A 19058-nucleotide genomic window follows, 5' to 3' on the forward strand; every position below is an offset into this window, starting at 1 on the left:
ACTGCCCTGTTGGTTGCCCTAACGTCAGCCAGGAGGGTTAGTGATCTACAAGCCCTCTCTAGGATACCTCCATACACCCAGTTTGGAGAAGATAGGGTCACCTTAAAGCCAGACCCCTTGTATCTGCCCAAAGTTGCCTCAAAGTTCCACAGACTACAAGAAGTAGTCCTCCCATCCTTCTGCCCGAACCCCACTAACCCGACTGAGCAGAAGCTCCATTCTTTAGATGTAAGAAGGTGCCTCTGTAGTTACATTTCGGCCACAGAACCATGGGAAAGGGACAATGCCCTGTTTGTATCTCTTCAGGGAGCCAGAAAAGGACTTGGTGTCCAAAAACACCCTAGCTAGGTGGATTAGGGAGGCAATTTATTTTGCTTATACAGCAGGTGGGCTAGAAATTCCAGAAGGCATAAGGGCGCACTCTACTCGGGTCATGGCAACATCCTGGGCAGAGAGATCGGAAGTATCCATCGAGGACATATCTAAGACAGCCATGTGGCCCTCTCCATCCATGTGTTTTAACCACTATAGATTGGATTTAGGCGGGTCTGCCGACCTCACGTTTGAGAGAAAGGTGCTTGAGGCAGCTATCCCTCCCTAAGAGTTCTCTTCATCTCTGTAAATCTCTCGTGGTGCTGTCATGGTGACTAAAATAAATGCTCAGCTACTTACCGGTAGCGGTGTTTTTCAGGAGCCCATGACAGCACCTTTACATTCCCTCCCTCTGCTCTCACGTCTTGGATCAGCACCTTTTTTCAGTTAAAACGTTAGTCACAAGGGTGAAGAATATTTAGTTTGTCTGTGTATATATGAATTGCTACTAACCAGGGAGATCCTCTCATGCTCTGTAATCCAACTGAGGCAGGAGAGAGGGCCGCCCTTTGTCTGTAGGTTTCCTGTCCCCGAAGGGTGGATCCCCTCTCTCGTGGTGCTGTCATGAGCTCCTGAAAAACACCGCTACCGGTAAGTAGCTGAGCATCTTCCCCATTGTAGCTCCCAAGCCCACCCCTTATATCAACAATCTATTGATCCAAAGAGCATGCTGGCTGGTACCTGTGTAGACCATTGGTAGAGAAGGTGACGTCTCAATCCTGAGCTACATGAAGCTGCACTTTACATGGTAAGCCTTGTTGGCTGACTGGATCTTACTGTGTTGTACAATTTTAGTAAATCAGTGAATCATGACTTTGTCATACTGTGATCCTAAATCTGATGCCATCAGAGAATACTGCCGTTCACAAGTTTACCATATTTTTCGGACTATAAGACGCACTTTTTTCCTCCAAAACTGGAGGAAAATGTGGAAGGGTGCATCTTGTAGTCCAGATGTACCTGCTGTGGATGGGGAGTGGGAGCATCAGGTCACAGGAGGTAGGAGCCAGCTGCTGCAACTAACCCCTGTGTCCACTGCTAAAGAGAAAGTAATATTAACTGCATTCCACTCCCATAGGTATGGAGAGCAGTGAATATTTATTAATCTTTAATAGCGAGCACAGGAACAGCAGCTGGCTCCTGCAGCTGCCGGGCGATCATGTGTGCCTGCTATTAAATGGAATGGATATTCACTGCCATGCACTACTTTCAAGCATAAATCAGCTGCAAGGGGGGGCGGGGGGCGGCTGTGCCTACCAGGTTGTGGATGAGGGGGTGCTGGCCTCATGTATAATACAGTACATACAATCTAAGGTGTATTTGTATACAATCTGTTCATCCTAGTCTCAGCTTTAGGTGTTTAAGAGACTTAAAGTTTGGACTAGAAAAACACTCTAAAGCTTAGTCATGGGACCCCTTATTTATCATACTTTGTTTTGTTTTTTGTTTTTTTTTTACAAGATTCATGCCAAACAAAAAACACACAACTTGCCGTTTTTTGCAAAATTTTCGAAGCATTTATTCACTCGTCATTGTTTGGGTTGGTGTCAATGTGCTCGTGGTCTTCATCCAAATGTTCCTGGAAATTTCTCAAAATGACGAATTTGCCAAAGATTGCCACTTGTGTATGTATATGTACTTCTCAAACAAATTTGCCAGGAATATTTTGGATAAAGACCATGAGCACATTGACATTTAAACCCCAAAATAATGAATATCGAATAAAGGCTTAGAAATCTTGCAATAGTTGTCTGAAATTGGCATAAAACCACAAACCAAAAACGCTTAAAGGTGCGCCACACAAAATGTATAACAAAATAAAGGGTAAATACAATAAATCCAGGAACATATATACACACTTTATATCTATATCGTACTATACATTATATCTTCATAAATAAGAACCCATAGTTTAAAATTCATGTTAAATAGATTATATAGCAATGTTAAAAATATATGAATTCTATATTCAATAAATGAGCCAAATGCCTATACAGAAACCATACACAGTCAGGAAAAAAAATTATATACAATATATTTTTATGTTGGGGTAATTTATGCAATTGTGCATTCTTCTTCCTCTTTGGGTTTCAAACAAAAAAAAGTAAGATTGAATAAGGGGGCCCATGACTGAACTTTAAAGTTTCTAGTGCACGCTTTAAATCTTGGACACCTAAAGCTGAGACTTTCTGTAGTACATCTGTTAACTATGATGAATGGGTTGTATGTAATCCTGTGGACAGCAGGTATTGTCTGACCATGTGTATTCTGTCCCTGATACCTTTTTTATATTTAGTCCTCAATGACAGGACAGAGAAGGCATCAGTGTGCTGTGCTGGAAGTTGTAGATTTGTAACTGGAGATGCACAAGAGACCTGTGTTCTAGTGACTGAAAATGTACGGCAGGCCAAATGAGTGTTTTTACCGTGCCCATGCTTACACAGGGTTTATGCCATGAGCTATGGATAATGCCGAATGTTTGTCTGCAGTCACCCATCATCCTTCTTACAAGTTGTAATCCACTTAGTCAGCCATTAATCCACTCTGCTCATACATTGCTTATGTTTTTGGACGACTTGTTGTTCCTACCACCCGTCTACTTTACCTATGGCATACTTGGATGTAGATCGCATAGATTTTTCCCTGGCTCCATTGGTAAGTTCAGGATTCGATATCTCCAGTTGGGGGGATGAGGATTTACTATATTGAATGTGACTGGTAATGCTACTATATTTGCATACACTGAGGAATGGTTATAACTACAGCCCTTGTCATTAACCTTTTGTTCTCTGCATACAGTGCACATTTTGCCTGTTTCAGCCATACATTTTCTGGGTTTTATGTAGGAGCATGACATTGAGACTGCTTATGGTGTGTTACATGTCACCATGAGGGGCACCCCAAGAGCCAAGAAACCAGTGATTCTTACCTACCATGACATCGGCCTGAACCGTGAGTATCTCTGCTTTTGTGTTCAGTTTACTTTTATAGGATGACAGATTATGCAGGGTCATCCATGTCCTTATGACATGACTGCAGAGCAGTGTGCTATACCTGGTGTACTGACTAGGCCACCATCATGTTGGGGGCTCTATTTGCTTGCTATTGGTGAAGAGTAACAGGAGCCTCATCCCCTGAGCATTCAATTGTGGGAACCTAATGGGTTGACATGGCAGCCTGAAGCCTGCTAAAAGCCCTGTAGACATGTGGGTTGACACTATAGTTTCTTCATAGTTCTGCTGTGGTATTGTAATGTTTGTGTGTGTGTGTGTCTGTCTGTAATGGCCAGGCCGAACGTTCCCTGCTATCCACCCCCACACGGTGTCTGCAGCAGAAGGAATTATGACACACACCGGTCTTGGGGATAACAGTTGCTTTTACTTCAGCAGGAACGGGAATAATAACTTGGAACAAATAAGGAACAGTCTCTCATGGGTAGTCCACAGCAATTACAGTTCACACTTGGATGCTGAGATGTGATTGGGGTCTGGAGCTTTAAAAGCACTGGACAGTGTCTTTTGGTATTTTACAGAGGGAGGTAGACGCAGCAACTAGAGGTTACAGACCTGTACTTGGGGTTAGCGCCACAGTGTGTCATGGCATGTGCACAAGTACTTATAGGTGACTGTAGAAACTGTGGTGAATCCTATCAGCAATACTTTAGATGTGGTGAATCCTGTCAGAAATAGAATGATGTCTGTACAGGTTAGAGAGGGTACCCAGGCTTTTACGCCTGCAGGAGATCTTGAGGTAAAAACCTCCTCCACGAGTGTTCTGCTCTCACTGAAGGCATCCCTCAGATTAAAGAACATTCTAGACTAGCCTGGAAAAACGGCTCCTCCTATTGACCATGTGACTGAGCTGGCCAATAGGAGACCGAGCTCGCATCTCAGATCCTTACAAAACGATAATTCAGTCATTGTACACTTTCACCATTAGATGGCGACAGAACACAGCAAATGAAAAGGTGACTAGAAATGGAGAATTACCGCTCACAAATAATGTGGAGAGCCAGTTAGCGAGTGAGCAGTAGTGTACAGAAGTTACTCACAATTCAGTATTACTTAAAGGGACAGACACACTCTGGACTGGGTCACTACATATGCGTGTGGGGGTGTGGTGTTTTTTTTTTTTTTTTTTTGTTTTTTTTAAATCCTCCCTTACTTTTACCACTTAAAAAAAAAATAAGTATGGTATCACCACATCCCTAAATGTCCTATTAGGCTATGAAATTGTCAAGTAGACATTAAACTGTGAAAATAAAACAGGTTTTCTAGTCTCTGAATTACGAAAAGTTCAATAGATTAAATCATTTGTTTAGACCAAAAATTAGATGGATAAATATGGTACTGAGTGCAGAAAAATGAGCATTTGTGTTCTCCATTGTAGAAAAAATAAATGGTTACATGGCTCAATCCCAAGAATGGAAAACCTTGTTTGGCATCGCCATACTCTTTATGAGCTGAAGAATTGTTGCCAGGCCCTCTTTATCGAATGATGAAGGCTGCAGAGGCAAACCAAGGAACAATGGGGAAACTATGGGTTTCCCTTATAATATGTTCTTCATTACACTTCATGGTACAGTGAGCTTTGTCAAGAAATATGAAAAGTTATGACACTGTGAGATATAAAGCCTGAATCACATTTTTTTTTTTTTTTCTTAAGCTTTAAAGATTTGTGTTTTGCATGTTATAGATGATCTTAAATACATGCATTTGGGGTGAATGGTCAGTTTTGCAGTTGGGTTGCTATAGAAACCAGAAGTTTTTACAGCTTGTGAGCTGCGCTCTGTTGCTGGCTGTAGAATCACTTAAAAGAATGGCTTCATCTCTCATCAGATGTGTTGGGGAAGCTTCCTGTTATATGGGTATTACCGATCTGGTCACTGCAACTCCACCTGCAGCCCATACAGACAAATGCTGGTCAGCGTGAGACAATCGGCACTAACAAGCAGAAGAACCAAGTGTACACCAGTCTTCTCCCAAACACCTCTGATTAACTAAAAGGGGTTGTCCCACTATCTTTATGTCAAGGGTTTGCAAAATATAAGCAAACTGCCTGAGGTCATTAATTTAAAAAAAAAAAAAAAAAAAAAAAAATTAAAATACATTTATTCTTTTTTGTAATGCGCATAAGGCTTGTTAAACCGATGGGTTACATTCATTCACATGTAAAGTGACATGGAATAAATGGCGCTATAACTGCATGTGTGGTGATGCCTGAAGGAAAAAGGCTGATCGCCTATGAACTTGATAATCACAGATCACTGGAAAAGTGGGCCAAGTGTGGAAGGAAACTTCCCCCTTTAAAATCAGAAAGTTAGTAGTGCATGAAGCAAAAGATGCCAGTATATAGTGGTACACTGGGCAGAGCGGTCGTGTGATTGCTGTGTTGGATCAGACTTTGAGCGCTTTCCTGGGAAGAGAACTGGCAAATGCCTTCTTTTGCATATGCAGTGAAGATGCCGCCTCTATACAATGCATCATCAGACTATTGGCGCGGAGGAGGCTACAGGCAGTATACAGTATGGCTGATAGTATTGGTCCTGCCTACACATCTTATTGTCTACCAATAACGCTTGAGTCCAGTATCGCTAACCTGTGTTTTTGTTTTGTTTTTTTTTTTTTTGCTGTCGATGTGCGTGGTGAGCTGCACCTAATGAAAATCATTGTGTTCTAGATAAATCCTGCTTCAACACATTCTTTAACTATGAAGACATGCATGAAATTACCCAGTATTTTGCAGTTTGCCATGTGGATGCTCCAGGTCAGCAGGTGGGAGCACCCCCGTTTCCCACGGGGTAAGTTCAGTCATTAGTTGTGTTTTTTGTAAATATTCTGATGGTTGAAGTTTCTGTGCCTTGCAGAGTGTGGTCTTAAGCTTTGTACTTGCTCAAAGCAGAGAGGACAGTTTGTGCTTTTTCATAGAGTATTTGCCTCTTTCAGGTATCAGTACCCGACTTTGGACGAACTGGCCGAGATGTTATCTGCGGTCCTTACCCACCTAAAGTAAATAACACATTACATTTCTAGCGGGAATTATAATTGTTTGTAAGTGGGAAGATTGGGAAACTTATTTCAATGCACTTTTTTTTTCTAGTCTGCGATCAATCATTGGAATTGGTGTTGGAGCTGGTGCCTATGTCTTGTCAAAATTTACTGTGAGTACACTACAACCCTCCCACCCTAGTTTGGAAGTAAAGCAAAAATGTTATAAAGAGAAAGCTTAGTACAGGAAGAAAATGTGTAAACGTTTTCTCCAGAGCCCTTATTAATTGTGGCACTCAATGGTCTGTGATGTCGTCTATTTGTTTTTATTCCAAGAAGTTCTCAAAAGATCACTTTGATAAGAGCTGCACACTTTGGCCTTTAAATGCAATATAAACCTAATGTGAAGCTTCATTGGCCCCAGGCGAAGCTAAAACCTATATTTTACACATCACAGTAAAGGTCCACAAGTGGAAGAATTTTTCCTGTGAATCCACTTGTATATCTTGTTGCTGATTCCTCACATTCTTGTTACATGGAAGATGGTGAAATCTGTACCATGCTGGTCTCTTCTATTGGAAAAACTTACCACATGTGACTTCAGCCTTTGGCTATGTTCACACGTTTTTTTGTTTTTTTTTAATAACTTTCAGGCAAAAGTGCTCTCTTGGCAGTAAAAAAGCTGCTTAAAAAGCCAGTTTTGCTGCATCTTTCATGCTGATGTTTACTGCCTGTCCCTGAGTGTCCAGCAACAAAACCTGATGCCTGCATTTTTGCACTTTGCAGCATGTCACAGCTTATTTTTTACCCACAGAAAGCAGCTTTCAAAACTCAGTAATTAAACAATTAAGTCAGGAAAAGACAATGTGTGAGATTTCTGAAATCTCTTAGCTCTAGCTAGTACTGTAAAACACAGCTTTTAAATTGCAAAAAAAGCAATGTGGGAACATGGCCGAATTGAAGCTGGTTTACGATTGTCTCCTTGTGTGTGTGTGTGTGTGTGTGTGTGTGTGTGTGTGTGTGTGTCCCCCCCTTCTAATCAAACTATATGTGCACGCACGTCATAGAAAGCAGAATGAAATTGCAGATTAAAGGGGTTGTCTACTACTAAGACAAACCCTTCTCTATCTGAATGTTTGGCACATATGGGGGGGGGGGGGGGAAAGCCCTTGTACTCTCATGCTGTTATGACACGTGAGCCAAGCGCCCAATCGGTGCCGGCATCGCTGTCCCTGCTTTTGGACAAAAAATATCTAGAGGCAGTTGCCACAGACCTGACTTCCCGTTAATTTTGTAAAATGTTCGGCGGCGACCAACATGAGCACTGATTGGGCACAGGGCTTGCATGTCATAACGGCACAAGGGTTTCGGCACTGCTGGAGCGGCAGCAGGGATGAATATGCAATTTAACTTTTTCACCCCAATCCTTCAGATCGAGAAGGGGTTGTTCTAGTGGTGAAAACCCCCTCATCTGCGATCCAAGGTTTTATTCCAGAGAAGTCATAGAATAGTAGAGTTAGAAGGGACCTCCTGGGCCATCTGGTCCAACCTGCTGCTCAAAGCAGGATTCGCTAAATCATCCCAATCAGATGTCTGTCCAGCCTCTGTTTGAAGACTTCCATTGAAGGAGAACTCGCCACTTCTCGTGGCAGCCTGTTCTACTCATTGATCACTCTAACTGTCAAAAAGTTTTTTCTAATATCTAATCTGTGTCTCCTCCCATTCAGTTTCATCCCATTGCTTCTAGTCTTTCCTTGTGCAAATGAGAATACAGATGATCCTTCTACAATGTGACAGCCCTTTAGATATTTGTAGACAGCTATTAAGTCTCCTCTCAGTCTTCTCTTTTGCAAACTAAACATTCCCAAATCCTGCAACCTTTCCTCATAAGACAGGGTTTGCAGACCGGTCACCATTCTGGTCGCTCTTTTCTGAACTTGCTCCAGTTTGTTGATGTCTTTTTTAAAATGTGGTGCCCAAAACTGGACACAATATTCCAGATGAGGTCTGACCAAAGAGGAGTAGAGGGAAATAATGACTTCACGTGATCTAGACTGTATGCTTCTGTTAATACATCCAAGAATTGCATTTGCCTTTTTTGCTGCTGCATCACACTGACTCATATTCAGTCTGTGATCTATTAGTATACCCAAGTCTTTTTTTCACATGTGCTGTTGCTTTGCCCTATTCCTCCCATTCTATATATGCTTTTTCATTTTTATTGCCCAGATGTAGTACTTTGCATTTTTCCCTGTTAAACACCATTCTGTTAGTTTCTGCCCACTGCTCCAGTTTATATCTTTTTGAATCCTCTCTCTCTTCTCTAGTATTAGCTATCCCTCCTAGCTTTGTGTCATCAGCAAATTTAATCAGATTACCCTCAATTCCTTCATATAAATCGTTGATAAAGATGTTGAATACAGAGCCCTGTGGTACCCCACTTGAGACATTCTTCCAACTGGATGTGCAGCCATTTATGATCACTCTTTGGGTCTGATCACTAAGCCAGTTATGAATCCACCTAACAGTTGCCTTGTCCATTCCATACTTAGTCATTTTTTCAATAAGGATTGTATGAGAGACTTTGTCAAATGCTTTGCTGAAGTCAAGATACACTATATCTACAGCATTTCCTTGATCCACCCAATCAGTGATTCCGTCATAGAAGGAAATTAAGTTAGTCTGACATGACTTATTAGTTACAAACCCATGCTGACTCTGTTTAATCACTTTATTCTTATCCAGGTACTGACATACATGTTTAATAATTTGTTCAAAGATCTTTCCTGGTATAGAAGTCAGACTCCCCGGCCTATAGTTGCCTGAGTCCACCTTCCCCTTTTTTGAAGATGGGAACAATATTTGCTCTTCTCCAGTCTTCTGGCACTTCTCCTGTTCTCCAAGAATTTTCAAAGATTATGGAGAGGGGTTCAAAAATTTCTTCTGCTATCGCCTTCAGTACTCTGGGGTGTAATTCATCTGGACCTGGAGACTTGAATTCATTTAGGTTAGCTAAGTGTTTCCTCACTATCTTTCTGTTTATAGATATCCTGGATTCTTCTATTCCCTTAATAGGACAGTGAAGAACAGTTGATGTTACATTTCCTTTCTGAGAGAAACAGATGCAAAATAGGAATTTAAAAGTTTGGCCTTCTCAACATTGTCTTACCATTTCATCATTTTCATCCTGTAAAAATCCTATAGCATCTTTGACTTTTCTTTTTACTTTTGACATATCCCCAAAATCCTTTATTATTGCTTTTGACATCTCTTGCAAGCCTCAATTCATTGTCCGCTTTAGATAATCTGATTTGTACCCGGCATGTTCTGCAGACAGCATTATATTCTTCTTTAGATATGCCTCCCTCTTTCCATTTTATAAACTTTTTTTTTTTCTTCCTTTTTATCATGTGCTTAAGTTCTGTGTTCATCCATCCTGGTTTCCTTAAATGCTTCCTATTCTTCCCTTTTTTGGAATTGTTAACAATTGTGCTTTGAGAATTTCATTTTTCAAGATTTCCCATCCTTCCTGGACATTTTTGTCTTTAAGGATATCCAGCCATTGGATCCCTCCAATTCTCTTTCTGAATCCCTTAAAATCTGCCTTTCTGAAATCTAACCTTGACGTCTGAGTCTTCACAGGTCTTCCTCCTCTAGTTATCCAAAATTCTAAAATAGCATGGTTGCTACCTCCTAGGGTCCCAGCCACTTTTACCTCCTCAACCATTTCCTCCCTGTTTATAAGGATTAGATCCAAGGTAGCAGTTCCCCTTGTTTTTTCCCCTACCCTTTGGAAGATAAAGTTGTCAGCAAGAGAGGATAAGAATTTCCTTGACCTGTTAATTTTGCCTGAGAGAGATTCCCAACAAATGTCTGGATAGTTGAAATCTCCCATAACAACTGTCATATTTTTTGGAGAACTTGGCCATTTGATGCATAAAGAGTTCATCCATATCTTCAGCTTGCACAGGAGGCCTGTAGTAAATGCCTACAATGGTGTCCTTTCCATTGTTCTGTCCTTGTATTCTTACCCAAACAGTTTCCACAGAACTCCCAGTCTCTGAAGCTTCAATCTCTGTGCAGATATACACGTTTCTAACATACAATGCGACACCTCCTCCTCGTTTATAAAGTCTGTTTATCAAGTCCAATTTCTTTTTTTTTTCTCTGCTTATGACGTGTTAACATCTCTGGACAGGGAGATCCTACTTCTAAAGCTTATTTTAAAACCCTGATGCTACTGTCTGTAAATTGATTCCCTTGCTCAATGTGTGATGGGTTCATGAAAGCTCAGGTGTGTGCAGTTTGCCATGGTCCTCACTTCTGTGCCTTGTTTTGACCACCAACTTCCTTCTCTGGAGGAGGAAATTGATGCAGCGCTCATAGAAGGGCAGAACTGCAGAGTTGAGGACAGCGTGATCTGCTCACACCCAGCTTTCATGAACTGAGCCTGATATCACACATGCAGTATAGGGATCAATTTACATACAGGAATATTAAAGGGGTTTCCCTTTAATTTCTTTTTATAAATCTTGAGTCCTCTCCACAAGTGTGGAGAAAAAAAAATAATAAATTCCTGTGCTGAGAACTTGTAAGGCTGGGATCACAAATGCGAGAAACTCGGCTGAGTCTCGCATGTTAATACAAGCAGCTCCATGTATTGCTATGCAGCCGCATGCTCCACTCCAGAGTGCCGGCGGCAGTGTCGGGTATTAGGCTATGTGCACACGTAACGGAACTCTCGTGGAAATTACCGCGAGAATTCCGGAATTCCATTCCGCGGGAAAATCGCATTTTAAATTCCCGCGATTTTCCCTTGGAAAAACTAGCATTTTGCAAGTGATCTGTAGCATCGCTTGGAGAACTGGTTGACAGGTTGGTCACACTCGTCAAACACAGTGTTTGACAAGTGTGACCAACTTTTCACTACTGAGGCCGCCTATGCAGCATCAGTAGTAAAAGATAAAATGTAAAAAAAGTGGTGTTCTTACCTTCCGACGTCCCGCGCAGCCGTTCCCAGTAATCCTTTGCGAAAATGCCCACGATGGCGTCCGTTCTCGCGGGATTGCGACGTCTTGCGGTAATTCACAATGACGTTGCGCGAATGACCGGCGTCGCGATCCTGTGAGAACGGACGCCATTGCGGGCATTTTCGCAAAGGATTACTGGGAACGAGAGCGTGGAGAGAGGTGGGAAGGCTGCTTGGGACATCAGAAGGTAAGAATAACAATATTTTTTTTTATTTTAAATTCTATTTTTTACAGGGATATGGTACCCAGAGCCTGGAGGACAGTCTCCTCTCCTCCGGACCGTGGGTACCATCCGCAATTGTTCTGCTTACTTTCTGCATGTTGTGCACAGCCACATGCGGGAAGTAAGCGGAACAATCATAGAATCATAGAATCATAGAATCGTAGAGTTGGAAGGGACCTCCTGGGCCATCTGGTCCAACCCCCTGCTCAAAGCAGGATTCGCTAAATCATCCCAGTCAGATGTCTGTCCAGCCTCTGTTTGAAGACTTCCATTGAAGGAGAACTCACCACTTCTCGTGGCAGCCTGTTCCACTCATTGATCACTCTAACTGTCAAAAAGTTTTTTCTAATATCTAATCTGTGTCTCCTCCCATTCAGTTTCATCCCATTGCTTCTAGTCTTTCCTTGTGCAAATGAGAATAAAGTTGATCCTTCTACAATGTGACAGCCCTTTAGATATTTGTAGACAGCTATTAAGTCTCCTCTCAGTCTTCTCTTTTGCAAACTAAACATTCCCAAATCCTGCAACCTTTCCTCATAAGACAGGGTTTGCAGACCGGTCACCATTCTGGTCGCTCTTTTCTGAACTTGCTCCAGTTTGTTGATGTCTTTTTTAAAATGTGGTGCCCAAAACTGGACACAATATTCCAGATGAGGTCTGACCAAAGAGGAGTAGAGGGAAATAATGACTTCACGTGATCTAGACTGTATGCTTCTGTTAATACATCCTAGAATTGCATTTGCCTTTTTTGCTGCTGCATCACACTGTTGACTCATATTCAGTCTGTGATCTATTAGTATACCCAAGTCTTTTTCACATGTGCTGTCACTTAGCCCTATTCCTCCCATTCTATATATGCTTTTTCCATTTTTATTGCCCAGATGTAGTACTTTGCATTTCTCCCTGTTAAAAACCATTCTGTTAGTTGCTGCCCACTTCTCCAGTTTATTTAAATCTTTTTGAATCCTCTCTCTCTCTTCTCTAGTATTAGCTATCCCTCCTAGCTTTGTGTCATCAGCAAATTTAATCAGTTTACCCTCAATTCCTTCATCTAAATCGTTGATAAAGATGTTGAACAATACAGGGCCCAGGACAGAGCCCTGTGGTACCCCACTTGAGACATTCTTCCAACTGGATGTGCAGCCATTTACGACCACTCTTTGGGTCCGATCACTAAGCCAGTTATGAATCCACCTAACAGTTGCCTTGTCCATTCCATACTTAATCATTTTTTCAATAAGGATTGTATGAGAGACTTTGTCAAATGCTTTGCTGAAGTCAAGATATACTATATCTACAGCATTTCCTTGATCCACCCAATCAGTGATACCGTCATAGAAGGAAATTAAGTTAGTCTGACATGACTTATTAGTTACAAACCCATGCTGACTCTGTTTAATCACTTCATTCTTATCCAGGTATTGACATACATGTTGTTTAATAATTTGTTCAAAGATCTTTCCTGGTATAGAAGTCAGACTCACCGGCCTATAGTTACCTGGGTCCACCTTCTTCCCCTTTTTGAAGATAGGAACAACATTTGCTCTTCTCCAGTCTTCTGGCACTTCTCCTGTTCTCCAAGAATTTTCAAAGATTATAGAGAGGGGTTCAAAAATTTCTTCTGCTATCTCCTTCAGTACTCTGGGGTGTAATTCATCTGGACCTGGAGACTTGAATTCATTTAGGCTAGCTAAGTGTTTCCTCACTATCTTTCTGTTTATAGATATCCTGGATTCTTCTATTCCCTTAATAGGACAGTGAATAACAGTTGATGTTACATTTCCTTTCTGAGAGAAAACAGATGCAAAATAGGAATTTAAAAGTTCAGCCTTCTCAACATCCTGTCTTACCATTTCATCATTTTCATCCTGTAAAAATCCTATAGCATCTTTGACTTTTCTTTTACTTTTGACATATCCCCAAAATCCTTTATTATTGCTTTTGACATCTCTTGCAAGCCTCAATTCATTTTCAGCTTTAGATAATCTGATTTGTGCCCTGCAGGTTCTGCAGACAGCATTATATTCTTCTTTAGATATGCCTCCCTCTTTCCATTTTATAAACATTTTTTTCTTCCTTTTTAGCATGTGCTTAAGTTCTGTGTTCATCCATCCTGGTTTCCTTAACTGCTTCCTATTCTTCCCTCTTTTCGGAATTGTTAACAACTGTGCTTTGAGAATTTCATTTTTCAAGATTTCCCATCCTTCCTGGACATTTTTGTCTTTAAGGATATCCAGCCATTGGATCCCTCCAATTCTCTTTCTGAATCCCTTAAAATCTGCCTTTCTGAAATCTAACCTTGACGTCTGAGTCTTCACAGGTCTTCCGCCTCTAGTTATCCAAAATTCTAAAATAGCATGGTCGCTACCTCCTAGGGTCCCAGCCACTTTTACCTCCTCAACCATTTCCTCCCTGTTTATAAGGATTAGATCCAAGGTAGCAGTTCCCCTTGTTTTCTCCCTTACCTTTTGGAAGATAAAGTTGTCAGCAAGAGAGGATAAGAATTTCCTTGACCTGTTAGTTTTGCCTGAGAGAGATTCCCAACAAATGTCTGGATAGTTGAAATCTCCCATGACAACTATGTCATATTTTTTGGAGAACTTGGCCATTTGATGCATAAAGAGTTCATCCATAGCTTCAGCTTGCACAGGCGGCCTGTAGTAAATGCCTACAATGGTGTCCTTTCCATTGTTCTGTCCTTGTATTCTTATCCAAACAGTTTCCACAGAACTCCCAGTCTCTGAAGCTTCAATCTCTGTGCAGATATAGGCGTTTCTAACATACAATGCGACACCCCCTCCTCGTTTATCAAGTCTGTTTCTTGCAAATAAGTTGTATCCTTCTAGTCTTGTATTCCAATCATGGGCACGATTCCGCAAAATTAATGAGCATGCTGCGTTTTTTACCGCGACGCTATGCCGCCGCGGTAAAAACCACAGCATTGGCACAGCATTGCGGAATCACATAGGAATGCATGGGATGCTTAGTTTTCGCGGCAAAATCGCGTGGTTAAAACCGCTGCGGAAATGCAAAAAAAGCCACGTGTGAACTGGGCGTTAAGATGCCAGACTCGGCCATGTTTCTCGCATGTGCTCCCGGCCTAAATGTGCCCCTACTGTGTAATGGCTGTCTCTCACCGTACAGGAACAATGTCTGATCATACCACAGTTCCTGGGGAGGAAGAAAGTCTATACAGGTTTCACAGCATCAGATCACAGCTGATTCTCTGAGATGAAATGTTTCCATGCCTGTGTCTTAAAGGTTTTGCTCAAAAAACCGTTTGAATCCCAGGAACCTTTGAGTTTTTTTTTTTTATTTTTTTTTTTTAAATGAAAAAGATTTAGAGAAGAAAAAAAAAAAAAAACCATTGTGGGACAATGCCTTTAAACATTAAAATAAAATATAAGCCCTGGAGAACTCTAGGACATCTGTCCCACCCAGAAATCTTTAAGGCCAGTTTCACACATCCAGATGATGGCGGTAAACAGTGTACCGGAGCTGTCCATGTGGACACGTTGTACCTCCGTGTTGCAACAGTGTGCCGCACATGAGCCGCATCAGGACCACATGGACGGCCGCCAGGAAGTAGCGCTACAGTAAGTGCTGTTCCCGGCGGCTGGTGCTGACCGATGCTGACATTCTGCTCTCCTGCTCTGCCGGCAACAAGCAAGCAGGAGAGCAGAATGAAAGAAAACCCGACGTGAGGTCCTCCTCAGTTTATGAACCAGCCAGACGAAACTTACTCTGCTTCATCAAGGATGGTTCTCAAGAATAGAGGGGGTCTCCACGCTGGTTTTTTAATTTTTTTTTTTTTAAAAAACAGCGTGGGGTCCCCCCTATTTTTGACAACCAACCTGACAGCTGAGGGCTGATATTCTCAGGCTGGTAAGGGGCCATTGATATTGGCCCCCCACAGCCTAAAAACAGCAGCCCCCAGCTGCCCAGAAAAGGTGCATCTATTAGATGAGCCTAATTTGGAGCTTTGCCTGGTTCTTCCCACTTGCCCTGTAGCAGGAGTAATAGGGGGTTAATGCCACCTTTCTCTTGTAAGGTGACATTAAGCCCAGATTAGTAATGGAGGTGTCAATAACAAACCTATCCATTACTAATCCTAGAGTCAGTCAAGGGTTAAATAAACACAATAAGTGTTTTAATGAAAAAACACACATTTTTTTTCCCGTCTCCCATGACTGCACACATGAGAGAGGGGATCTGCCCAGTCAGGATAGGAACCCTACTGAAGATAAAAGGGGCGGTACCTCTCCCTCGCTTCAGTTGGGTTTCCTGTCCTGACAGGGACCCGTGTACTGAAGATCACGTACCTGCCCCTCTCTCGTGCCGGCGTGGAAGAACAGGCAAGGTCCTGGGTGCCGTGCGTCGGGAGGGAAGCGCCGTCCGCGGGGGCTCAGCGTCCGAGCGGGCGCAGAAGCAGCACGGCCTGGGGTCCTTGGTCTCTGCCGTGGCTACTGCGCCGCCCTCTTCCCCTCTGCCGCATCCTGGAGCACGGAGAATGCAGTGTCAGGAGCGGCCACTTCCGCAGGGCACGCTGGGAAGGGTGTGCCTGCGTGACGTCAGGAGACGGTACCAGGATTCAAGATGGAGGTGCAGGGAAAACGCCGGCCGGCAAGATAAGATCCCAGTGGCATGGCGGGGGGGAGGGGCTGTGGGGGTAACTGGAGGAGGCGGAGAGTGCAGTGGATCTCCCTTACATAAGGGGGATGACCACAGAAGACGCACTCATGCCCAAGGCTTCATGATGGAAGTGGGGCAAGATGAGCAGCAGCAAGAGCTCTCGCCAGATGCCAGGCCGGGCCGCCAGCATACCAGGAGCAGCCGCTCGAGTGGTGGGAGCGGCAGTCGTAAACGCGACCGGCATGACTCTGAGACGTCCAGAAGAAACATCACGAATGCATCTGAGGAGCCTCCGAAATCGATACCCCTGAGTGACAGCGGTGGTGAGTGATCTACGTGAATGTCACCCTTATGGTAATGGGGTTCCTTTTTTCTCTGTTTGATCACTAGGGGTCAAGGAAGGCCAGCAGCAAAACCAAAAATAGAGAATGCGCCCTATGCAAACACCCGCTGGCAGATCAGTGGCAGAAAGACCTCTGCGCTGACTGTATAAATAAAACCATACAGGAGGAAACCCCTGATTTGGTAACCAGCCTTAAGGCGTTAATACAGCATTAGGTGAAACGTTCCCTAAAGGCAGCCCTTAAAAAGGATAAAAGAGGTCATAGAAGGGATTCTGATTCAGAGGCCTCGCCAGGGCAGATGGGGTGGGAAAGATCCTTGTCCCCCTCCCCTTCCTCTACTCAGTCCTCAGAATCCTTCTCAGACAGCGATATAGGCAGCCGTCCATGTTTCCCAACAGAGGATGTGGAAAAACTGGTCAAAGCTATTAGGGCTACAATGGGCCTTAAGGAGGAAAAGACCCCTAAATCATTGGAGGATATGATGTTTGGAGGAAAGGAAAAGATGCACCTTCCCTGTAAATGATAAAATAAAGGCCCTAATTGACAGGGAATGGAAGAAACTTGAGAGGTCAGGGGGCTTGCCTTCTACATCAAAAAGAAGGTACCCTTTTGAACAAAAGGATTCAGAGACCTGGGAAAACGTCCCAAAAATTGATGGGGCTGTAGCCAAATCCTCAAAAAAGGTATCTCTAGCATTAGACGACTCGGGCATATTGAAAGACCCACTTGATAAAAAAGCAGATGGTTTCCTGAAGCATATCTGGGAAGCTTCGGCAGGTGGATTAAAGCCAGTGATAGCTGGTACCTGTACTGCTCGTGCCCTCATGGTCTGGCTACAACAAATAGAAGACCAGATCAGGGATAGAGTTCCTAGGGACGAAATTCTGTCTAATCTGACACTGGTACACAGAGCAGCGGCTTTCCTAGCGGATTCCTCTGCAGATTCCGCAAGATTGGCAGCTAGAGCAGCAAGCCTGTCAAATGCAGCAAGACGAGCCCTGTGGCTTAAAGGGTGTCCCAGAGATTTACCATCAAAACATAGGTTATGTTCCATTCAATGCGATGGCCAATTCCTCTTCGGAAAAAACGAGAAGAAATTTTGGAACATGCGGGGGATAGGAAGAAAAGCTTTCCCCGATTTCCAGGAGAACCTAAAAAGCAGCCCTTTCGGAGGAGATTTAACAGGGGTCGTCCCCCGGGAGATAGAAAAAGCTGGGACTTTAAAGAAAAAAGAGTATCGGGCTATACACGGTGTTCCAAATTATTATGCAAATTATATTTTTCTATTTTCCTAAATAGTCGGTACAAATGACAGTCAGTCTAATAAGTCATCATCTGTTAGAGTATACATCAAATTTTATTGAAGAAACCTCCCAATGATAACAGTACAATCTCCAAAATGAATAAAAACTCAAATTGCACTGTTCCAAATTATTAGGCACAGTAGAATTTCTAAACATTTGATATGTTTTAAAGAACTGAAAATGTTCATTTGTGGAATTTGCAGCATTAGGAGGTCATTCACTGAACAAAAAAGATATTTAACTCCAAAACATCCTAACAGGCCAAGTTATATGTTAACATAGGAACCCTTCTTTGATATCACCTTCACAATTCTTGCATCCATTGAACTTGTGAGTTTTTGGAGAGTTTCTGCTTGTATTTCTTTGCATAAAGTCAGAATAGCCTCCCAGAGCTGCTGTTTTGATGTGAACTGCCTCCCACCCTCATAGATCTTTTGCTTGATGATACTCCAAAGGTTCTCTATAGGGTTGAGGTCAGGGGAAGATGGTGGCCACACCATGAGTTTATCTCCTTTTATGCCTATAGCAGTCAATGACTCAGAGGTATTCTTTGCAGCATGAGATGGGGCATTGTCATGCATGAAAATGATTTTGCTCCTGAAGGCACATTTCTGCTTTTTATACCATGGAAGACAGCTGTCAGTCAGAAACTCGATATACTTTGCAGAGGTCATTTTCACACCTTCAGGAACCTTAAAGAGCCCTACCAGCTGTTTCCCCATGATTCCGGCCCAAAACATGACTCCACCTCCTTGCTGACGTCGCAGCCTTGTTGGGACATAGTGGCCATCCACCAACCATCCACTACTCCATCCATCTGGACCATCCAGGGTTGCTCGACACTCATCAGTAAACAAGACTGTATGAAAATTAGTCTTCATGTATGTCTGGGCCCACTTCTAACATTTCTGCTTGTGAACACTGTTTGGGGGTGGCTGAATAGTAGGTTTATGCACCACAGCAAGCCTTTGAAGGATCCCACACCTTGAGGTTCGAGGGACTCCAGAGGCACCAGCAGCTTTAAATATCTGTTTGCTGGTTTGTAATGGCTTTTTAGCAGCCGCTCTCTTAATCCAATGAACTTGCCTGGTGGAAACCTTCCTCATTCTGCCTTTATCAGCACAAACATGTCTGTGCTCAGAATCAACCACAAATCTCTTAACAGT

The 19058-nt window shown here is 42.8% G+C and overlaps 1 protein-coding gene across 2 annotated transcripts in view; it reads left to right on the plus strand.

The window, feature by feature from the left end:
* The window catches only part of NDRG3 (NDRG family member 3), a 113116-nt gene that overhangs the window by 60073 nt on the left and 33985 nt on the right, over positions 1-19058 (plus strand). For both annotated transcript variants that reach the window (XM_073562909.1, XM_073562910.1), the window contains exons 4-7: positions 3219-3324; positions 6052-6172; positions 6318-6380; positions 6472-6532. In XM_073562909.1, coding sequence (XP_073419010.1) covers positions 3219-3324; positions 6052-6172; positions 6318-6380; positions 6472-6532 — 351 coding nt within the window. The remainder of the gene's footprint in view (positions 1-3218; positions 3325-6051; positions 6173-6317; positions 6381-6471; positions 6533-19058) is intronic.

This window comes from Dendrobates tinctorius, unplaced genomic scaffold (assembly GCF_039654945.1).
Source record: "Dendrobates tinctorius isolate UK_male_01 unplaced genomic scaffold, ASM3965494v1 ptg000370l, whole genome shotgun sequence".
NCBI classification, from domain to species: domain Eukaryota; kingdom Metazoa; phylum Chordata; class Amphibia; order Anura; family Dendrobatidae; genus Dendrobates; species Dendrobates tinctorius.